This window comes from Oncorhynchus kisutch, unplaced genomic scaffold (assembly GCF_002021735.2).
Source record: "Oncorhynchus kisutch isolate 150728-3 unplaced genomic scaffold, Okis_V2 Okis04b-Okis11a_hom, whole genome shotgun sequence".
Taxonomy (NCBI): Eukaryota; Metazoa; Chordata; class Actinopteri; order Salmoniformes; family Salmonidae; genus Oncorhynchus; species Oncorhynchus kisutch.
The window spans coordinates 3138641-3148069 of NW_022261981.1; the positions used below are offsets into that span (position 1 = coordinate 3138641).

At 50.7% G+C, this 9429-nt stretch overlaps 1 protein-coding gene across 4 annotated transcripts in view; it reads left to right on the top strand.

Moving 5' to 3' along the window:
- Nucleotides 1–9429, top strand: part of LOC109883414 (EH domain-binding protein 1-like) — a 105522-nt gene that overhangs the window by 25685 nt on the left and 70408 nt on the right. For all 4 annotated transcript variants that reach the window (XM_031813125.1, XM_031813127.1, XM_031813126.1 and 1 more), the window contains 3 exons: nt 96–219; nt 892–992; nt 8451–8574. In XM_031813125.1, coding sequence (XP_031668985.1) covers nt 8565–8574 — 10 coding nt within the window. In that variant the 5' untranslated portion in view covers nt 96–219; nt 892–992; nt 8451–8564. The remainder of the gene's footprint in view (nt 1–95; nt 220–891; nt 993–8450; nt 8575–9429) is intronic.

A 9429-nucleotide genomic window follows, 5' to 3' on the forward strand; every position in this document is an offset into this window, starting at 1 on the left:
AACATCTTTCCTGTTGGCATCTCGGCACTACTGAGAGTGTGTGTGACTGTATAAACAATGCCTCTGTGTGTGTGTGTGTGTGTGTGTGTGTCCAGAACAATGCAGAGCGTCTGCGCAGGGCGACAGAGAGACTGCGTGGTCCTGTAGTCTTCAGTCAGAGCCAGCTGTCAGGAAAACACAGCTGAGGTCCTTCAGCCAGTTATGTGGAGGTCAGGCCAGGTGAGAGAAACACACACAATCTCCACACACACATGTATAAATACACACAACACACACATGATAAATACACACACACACACACACACAACACACACACACACACACACACACACACACAACACACACACACACACACACAGTAGACACTATCCCTCCTCTCCCCATGGCACCATACAGTGTCTCTCTGTGTGGCTCATGAGGTGGAATGTCTCACAAATCAGGTTCAACATCTTACTCTCCCTCCCTCCCCCATCTCTTCCTCTCTGTCCCTCTCTCCCTCCCTATCCTTCTGACCCTCTCTCCTTCCCTCCTTTTATCTCTCTCTCTCCCTCCCTCTCTAACCCTCTCTGTCCCCTCCCTCCCCTCTCTCTCCTCTCTCGCTCCCTATCTCTCTGACCCTCTCTCCTTCCCTCCTTTTATCCCTCTCTCTCCTTTCTCCCTCCCTCTCTGACCCTCTCTGTCCCCTCCCTCCCCTCTCTCTCTCATCCCTCCCTCCCTATCCCTCTCTCTCTCTCTCTCTCTCCCTATCCCTCTATGTCCCCCCCTCCCTCTCCTCTCTCTCCCTCACTATCCCTCTCTCTCGCCTCTCTCCCTCCCTCTGTCCCTCTCTGTCCCCCCTCCCTCTGACCCTCTCTGTCCCCCCCCTCCCATCCCTCTCTTCTTGTCTTCCAGAGGTAAAGCGTCAGAGATCAGTACCAGAGGATCAGAGACGGACGGGCGAGGAGAGAGGACTGGCACCAGACACCGATGCTCGCAAGCCTTATGAAGATGAAGTAATTTATGCATAGATAATTCATCTCTCTTTCCCTCCCTCCATCCCTCCTTCCCTACATCCCTCCTCTCTTTCCCTCCCCCTCCCTTCCTCCCTAGTCTCTTTCCCTCCCTCCCTCCTCTCTTCCCTCCCTTCATCCATCTCTCCCTCCCTCCTTCCATTCCTCCCTCCTCTCTTTCCCTCCGTCCCTCCCTCCTTCCTTCCCTTCCTCCCTCCTCTCTTTCCCCTCCCTCCATCCCTCCCTCCCTCCCTCTGATAAGGTGGATCATTTCCTCTGTCTTGTTCAGACGTGGTCTCCTGAAAACGCTGGAGAGAAGAGGCTGTTTCCTCCTCTTCTTCTTCCTGTCTTTTGTTTCTTTAGATGTCAGCCTGGCGCACCGTAAAGCCTCTGCATCAGCCCTGCACCTGGCCCATAACTGGCCCACAACTGGCAGATAACTAGCCTATAACTGGCCATAACTGGCCTATAACTGGCAGATAACTGGCCTATAACTGGCAGATAACTAGCCTATAACTGGCAGATAACTGGCCTATAACTGGAAGATAACTGGCCTATAACTGGCAGATAACTATCCTATAACTGGCCTATAACTGGCAGATAACTAGCCTATAACTGGCAGATAACTGGCCTATAACTGGCAGAAAACTGGCCTATAACTGGCAGATAACTAGCCTATAACTGGCCTATAACTGGCAGATAACTGGCCTATAACTGGCAGATAACAGGCAAATAACTGGCAGATAACTGGCCGATAACTGGCCTATAACTGGCCTATAACTGGCAGATAACTAGCCTATAACTGGCAGATAACTGGCCTATAACTGGCAGATAACTGGCCTATAACTGGCAGCTAACTGGCAGATAACTGACCAATAACTGGCAGATAACTGGCTTATACTGGCCTATAACTGGAAGATGACTGGCAGATAACTGGCCTATAACTGGCAGATAACTGGCCCATAACTGGCCTATAACTGGCCCATAACTGGCAGATAACTGGCAGATAACTGGCAGATAACTGACCTATAACTGGCAGATAACTGGCCCATAACTGGCAGATAACTGACCTATAACTGACAGATAACTGGCTCATAACTGGCCCATAACTGGCAGATAACTGGCCCATAACTGACAGATAACTGACCTATAACTGACAGATAACTGACCTATAACTGGCAGATAACTGGCCCATAACTGGCAGATAACTGGCACCATAACTGGCAGATAAAGGACAAGATAAACAACTCTCGTCAACTCTCATCTCCCCTCCCCTCCTCCATCCTCCCCTCCTCTCCTCCATCCCTCTCCCCATCCTCCCTCCTCTCCTCCATCCCTCTCTCCTCTCCCATCCTCCCCTCCTCTCCTCCATCCCTCTCCCCATCCTCCCTCCTCTCCTCCATCCCTCTCCCATCCTCCCCTCCTCTCCTCCATCCCTCTCTCCTCTCCCCATCCTCCCCTCCTCTCCTCCATCCCTCTCCCCTCTCTCCATCCTCCCCTCCTCTCCTCCATCCCTCTCTCCTCTCCTTTAGATATGTCAATCAGAGACCACTTCTTCATTCCCCTCCACAAAGAGATATCCTGTATTGATCTAAGGAAGAGAGGAGGAGGGTGGGGGCATTTTAATTATTACAGTAGCAAGATACCGCTGCTCAGAGAGAGAGAGAATGACTACTTACTTGTGTCACAGGAGACTCAGAGTCCTCTGCCTCGCTCTCCTCCCCCCTCTCCCCTACCTCCCTGACTCCCCCTCTCCTACCTCCCTGACTCCCCCTCTCCTACCTCCCTGACTCCCCCTCTCCTACCTCCCTGACCCCCCTCTCCTACCTCCCTGACTCCCCTCTCCTACCTCCCTGACTCCCCCTCTCCTACCTCCCTGACTCCCCTCTCCTACCTCCCTGACCCCCCCTCTCCTACCTCCCTGACCCCCCCTCTCCTACCTCCCTAACTCCCCCTCTCCTGCCTCCCTGACCCCCCCCTACCTTCCCGACTCCCCCTCTCCCCTACCTCCCTGACCCCCCCTACCTCCCTGACTCCCTCCTCTCCCCTACCTCCCCTCTCCCCTACCTCCCTGACTCCCCCTCTCCCCTACCTCCCTGACCCCCCCTACCTCCCTCACTCCCCCCCTCTCCCCTACTCCCTGACTCCCCCTCTCCCTACCTCCCTGACTCCCCCTCTCCCCTACCTCCTGACCCCCTACTCCCTGACTCCCCTGCCGGTCCCTGAGGTTAATGGGTGTTCAACCTTTCCATTATCCCCATCAGTCCTGAATTAGCTGCTGAATGATGTGTGTATTAATATAATATATATGGTAATGTCTCAGGTCTAATTAAGGCTGGGTCCAGGCCGCCATGCAAGGGAATGGTCTGATCATGTGTAAAATTGATTTGAGGAGGAGAAATGTGATAGAGAGAGAGAGAGCAGGAGGGAGAGGGAGGGAGGTAGAGAGGGAGAAGGGGCCTGGGAATCAGCACCTCACAGTGTTGCTCACAGATTCACACTCTCTTGAAGACCACACACCCACTCATAGGAGGAGTGCCGGAAAAGTGCTGGCCTGTGTGGACTAAAAATATCTAACTTTCTCTCTATCGCTCTCTCTCTCTCTCTCTCTCTCTCTCTCTCTCTCTCTCTCTCTCCCTCTCTCCTCTCTCCTCTCTCCTCTCTCACTCTCTCTCTCTCTCTCTCTCTCTCTCACTCTCTCTCTCCTCTCCCTCTCTCTCCCTCTCTCTCTTTCCTCTCTCTCTCTCCTCTCTCTCTCTCCTCTCACTCTCTCTCTCCTCTCTCTCTCTCTTTCTCTCTCCTCTCTCTCCTATCTCTCTCTCCTCTCTCTCTCTATCTCTCTCTCCTCTCTCTCCTCTCTCTCTCTTTCTCTCTCTCTCTCTCTCCTCTCTCTCCTCTCTCTCTCTTTCTCTCTCTCTCTCCTTCGATCTCTCTTTCTCTCTCTCTCTCTCTCTCTCTCTCTCTCTCCTCTCTCTCCTCTCTCTCTCTCTCTCTCTCTCTCTCTCTCTCTCTCTCTCTCTCTCTCTCTCTCCTCTCTCTCTCTCTCTATCTCTCTCTATCCTCTCTCTCCTCTCTCTCTCTTCTTTCTCTCTCTCTCTCTCTCTCTCTCCTCTCTCTCTCCTCTCTCTCTCCTCTCTTCTCCTGCTCTCTCTCTCTCTCTCTCTCTCTCTCTCTCTCTCTCTCTCTCTCCTCCTCTCTCTCGTCTCTCTCTCTCTCCCCACTGGTCTTCTTCCTATTAAGAAAATAGGTTGAATCAGCAGCTGTAAATATTTTATTAAATATACCATGTCTTTTTTCGAGGAATTCTTTAGTGAGCTAATTTGAATAAACATTTTCCCCTCTTTTTCTTTCTGCCTCCGTCTAAGGAATAGTAAGCAGGAGGAGGAGAAGGAGAGTAGACCATCCTAGTCATAGTATCACCTCATCGTCTAAGGAAGGAGAGTAGACCATCCTAGTCATAGTATCACCTCATCGTCTAAGGAAGGAGAGTAGACCATCCTAGTCATAGTATCACCTCATCGTCTAAGGAAGGAGAGTAGACCATCCTAGTCATAGTATCACCTCATCGTCTAAGGAAGGAGAGTAGACCATCCTAGTCATAGTATCACCTCATCGTCTAAGGAAGGAGAGTAGACCATCCTAGTCATAGTATCACCTCATCGTCTAAGGAAGGAGAGTAGACCATCCTAGTCATAGTATCACCTCATCGTCTAAGGAAGGAGAGTAGACGCATCCTAGTCGTAGTATCACCTCATCGTCTAAGGAAGGAGAGTAGACATCTAGTCATAGTATCACCTCCATCGTCTAAGGAAGGAGAGTAGACCATCCTAGTCGTAGTATCACCTCATCGTCTAAGGAAGGAGAGTAGACCATCCTAGTCATAGTATCACCTCATCGTCCAAGGAAGGAGAGTAGACCATCCTAGTCATAGTATCACCGTCATCGTCTAAGGAAGGAGAGTAGACCATCCTAGTCATAGTATCACCTCATCGTCTAAGGAAGGAGAGTAGACCATCCTAGTCATAGTATCACCTCATCGTCTAAGGAAGGAGAGTAGACCATCCTAGTCATAGTATCACCTCATCGTCTAAGGAAGGAGAGTAAACCATCCTAGTCATAGTATCACCTCATCGTCTAAGGAAGGAGAGTAGACCATCCTAGTCATAGTATCACCTCATCGTCTAAGGAAGGAGAGTAGACCATCCTAGTCATAGTATCACCTCATCGTCTAAGGAAGGAGAGTAGACCATCCTAGTCATAGTATCACCTCATCGTCTAAGGAAGGAGAGTAGACCATCCTAGTCATAGTATCACCTCATCGTCTAAGGAAGGGAGAGTAGACCATCCTAGTCATAGTATCACCTTATCGTCTAAGGAAGGAGAGTAGACCATCCTAGTCATAGTATCACCTCATCGTCTAAGGAAGGAGAGTAGACCATCCTAGTCATAGTATCACCTCATCCTCTAAGGAAGGAGAGTAGACCATCCTAGTCATAGTATCACCTCATCGTCTAAGGAAGGAGAGTAGACCATCCTAGTCATAGTATCACCTCATCGTCTAAGGAAGGAGAGTAGACCATCCTAGTCATAGTATCAACCTCATCGTCTAAGGAAGGAGAGTAGACCATCCTATCATAGTATCACCTCATCGTCTAAGGAAGGAGAGTAGACCATCCTAGTCATAGTATCACCTCGTCGTCTAAGGAAGGAGAGTAGACCATCCTAGTCATAGTATCACCTCATCGTCTAAGGAAGGAAAGTAGACCATCCTAGTCATAGTATCACCTCATCGTCTAAGGAAGGAGAGTAGACCATCCTAGTCATAGTATCACCTCATCCTCTAAGGAAGGAAAGTAGACCATCCTAGTCATAGTATTAATTCATCCTAGTTGTTGCTGTTACATGTTGATTACTTCTACGAGCCGTTATCATTCACCTGGTAATAAGACGAGGTGTGGTGATTATTTTGTTAATATATGATTGGCTGCTGGTTAACCTGGATGTGAGGTATCATTGGTCCCTTGGCAAGAAAACCCCTCATCTAACACACTGGTTCTAAAATCTACAGGAGGGTTGGAGTTAAGACCTACAGGAGGGTTGGAGTTTAAAACCTACAGGAGGGTTGGAGTTAAAACCTACAGGAGGGTTGGAGTTAAGACCTCCAGGAGGGTTGGAGTTAATACCTCCAGGAGGGTTGGAGTTAAAACCTACAGGAGGGTTGGAGTTAAACCCTACAGGAGGGTTGGAGTTAAACCCTACAGGAGGGTTGGAGTTAAAACCTCTAGGAGGGTTGGAGTTAAAACCTCCAGGAGGGTTGGAGTTAAAACCTACAGGAGGGTATCTCTCCAGGAACAGGGTTGGAGTTAAAACCTACAGGAGGGTATCTCTCCAGGAACAGGGTTGGAGTTAAAACCTACAGGGGGGCTCTCCAGGAACAGGGTTGGTGAGCCCTGCACTAGACATGTGGGCTGAAATAAGGGCGATGGGGAAGAGTGTGAATGACTCAAGAGGTAAACGTGGGGGTGACCCCTGACCCCATCCATACAGGTTGAGTAAATTAGGACAAGAGGGAGCATATAGTGTAATCACAGGAGAAAAAGGTTTGGGTAGAGGAGCGTGTGTCGGGAGGGAACTAGTCAGTTTTTCTGACTACAGTGTTTCCAAGTGTGTCGACTAGAACTAAAACGCTAAAATACAAGTCGCTTTCTTCTCTGGTAAAGCTTTGCTGTCTATCTCTAGCCACCGCTCTCTGAAGAGGGAGGGAGACCAAAACAACAACAAGAAGAAGGGAACAATAGCAACAACAAGGCAGCCATTATCGTGGTGCCTTTTCAGTCTTCTAATGAAAGACTTCTGTTTAAAACAAAACCTCCTCTCTCCCTTTCTTCTCTCTCCCCCGTTTAATAAATTATAATGTTTTGATGCTGTATGTGATTCCTGTTTCATGAGGAATTCTAACCCCTCTGTGTCTCTCTGTCCTCTGTCTTTCTTCTCTTTGTCTCTCTGTCCTCTGTCTTCTCTTTGTCTCTCTGTCCTCTGTCTTCTCTTTGTCTCTCTGTCCTCTGTCTTCTGTTTGTCTCTCTGTCCTCTGTCTTTCTTCTCTTTGTCTCTTTGTCCTCTGTCTTCTATTTGGTCTCTGTCCTCTGTCTTTCATTCTGTTTGTCTCTCTGTCCTCTGCTTTCTTCTCTTTTGTCTCTCTGTCCTCTGTTTGTCTCTCTGTCCTCTGTCTTTCTTCTCTTTGTCTCTCTGTCCTCTCTCTTTCTTCTCTTTGTCTCTCTGTCCTCTGTCTTTCTTCTCTTTGTCTCTCTGTCCTCTGTCTTCTGTTTGTCTCTCTGTCCTCTGTCTTCTTCTTCTCTTTGTCTCTCTGTCCTCCTCTTCTTCTCTCTCTTCTCCTCCGTCTCCCCCTCTTCTCTCTCTCTCTTCTCCTCTTCTCTCTCTCTTCTCTCCGTCTCCCCCTCTTCTCTCTCTTCTCCTCCGTCTCCCCCTCTTCTCTCTCTCTTCTCCTCCGTCTCCCCTCTTCTCTCTGTTCTCCCCCTCTTCTCTCTGTTCTCCCCCTCTTCTCTCTCTTCTCCTCCGTCTCCCCCTCTTCTCTCTGTTCTCCCCCTCTTCTCCTCCGTCTCCCCCTCTTCTCCCCCCTTCTCCCTCCGTCTCCCCTCTTCTCTCTCCTCTTACTCTCCGTCTCCCCCTTTCTCTCCTCTTCGTCTCCGTCTCCCCCTCTCTCTCTCTCTCTTCTCCTCCGTCTCCCCTCTTCTCTCTGTTTCTCCCCCTCTTCTCTCCATCTCCCCCTCTTCTCTCTGTCTCCCCTCTTCTCTCCGTCTCCCCCTCTTCTCTCTCTCTTCTCCTCCGTCTCCCCCTCTTCTCTCTCTTCTCCTCCGTCTCCCCCTTCTCTCTCTCTCCTCTGTCTTCCCCCCTCTTCTCTCTCTCTTCTCCTCCGTCTCCCCCTCTTCTCCCCCTCTTCTCTCTCTCTTCTCCTCTGTCTCCCCTCTTCTCTCTGTTCTCCCCTCTTCTCCCGTCTCCCCCTCTTCTCCCCCTCTTCTCCTCCGTCTCCCCCTTCTTCTCTCTCTCTTCTCTCCGTCTCCCCTCTTCTCTCTCTCTTCTCCTCCGTCTCCCCTCTTCCTCTCTGTTCTCCCCCTCTTCTCTCCATCTCCCCCTCTTCTCTCTGTCTCCCCCTCTTCTCTCCGTCTCCCCTCTTCTCTCTCTCTTCTCCTCCGTCTCCCCCTCTTCTCTCTCTCTTCTCCTCCGTCTCCCCTTCTCTCTCTTCTCCTCTGTCTCCCCCTCTTCTCTCTCTCTTCTCCTCCGTCTCCCCCTCTTCTCCCCCTCTTCTCTCTCTTTCTCCTCTGTCTCCCCCTCTTCTCTCTCTTCTCCTCCGTCTCCCCTCTTCTCTCTGTTCTCCCCCTCTTCTCTCTGTTCTCCCCCTCTTCTCTCCGTCTCCCCCTCTTCTCTCTGTTCTCCCTCTACCAGAAGGCGTTCAAAGACACCAGTCAGTACGTTGTCGGGGAGCTGTCTGCTCTGGAGAGCGAGCAGCGCCACATCGACGCCCGGGCGGCGCGCGTGGAGAAGAGGCTACGCTATCTCATGGACACAGGTACCAAGCCCAATTACACTGGAAAACTGTTTTGGCAAATTGAGCGTTTCACACAAACTCTCACGGAGTTGGGGAAGTGTGTGTGAGGCTGTAGTGTCCCAAATGACACCCTATTCCCTACGTAGTGCGCACTACTTTTATGGAGCCCAATGCACTATAAAGGAATAGAGCTCCATTTGGGATGCAGGGTGGAATCTTTGAAGCAGTGAATGTTGTGTAGCTACGGAGGGAAGGAGGGAGGGAGGGAGGCGATACGAGGGGCTGGCTGGTGATATGAAAGGGGGAGGAAATGGGGGAGAGTGGGAGTAGAGGGTGATAGAAGGGGGAGAAGGAGGATAGATGGTGGGAGAGCGAGGGGGGGGGGGGGGAGACCTCTCTGGGCCAGGTGATAAGAGAGTCTTTCATGGAAATGATAACCAGGCCTGATAGTGTCCCACCAGTGTGGGGGGGGGGAGCCCCCAGCCAGCCTGATAGTGGGGGGGGGGAGCCCAGCCAGCCTGCTCAGCTCACATTGAACAGTGTGCTCAGCCATGCATAGCCCCCCTCCCCCAGTACATATCTGGTCTTCAATGATATGCAGCAGAGGGGAGAGGTGGATGATTGGTGGGGGTTAAGTGAGAGGGGGGGGGGGGGGCATTTAAATAATGCAAGAGGTAACACACACACACTAACCCAACATACACACACAAACTCACACACTCAGAAGTGTGATCTTTTGGCTTCCAAACAGGCTGATTGGTGTGGTTGGAAAGCGTTGGCTGGTGGGTAACCTTGTATAGACATGAAACAGACAGGTGTCTGAGCCAAGGGGCTCGGTTCCATTGAGTCCTGAACTGAAATAACAGAATAGGATTG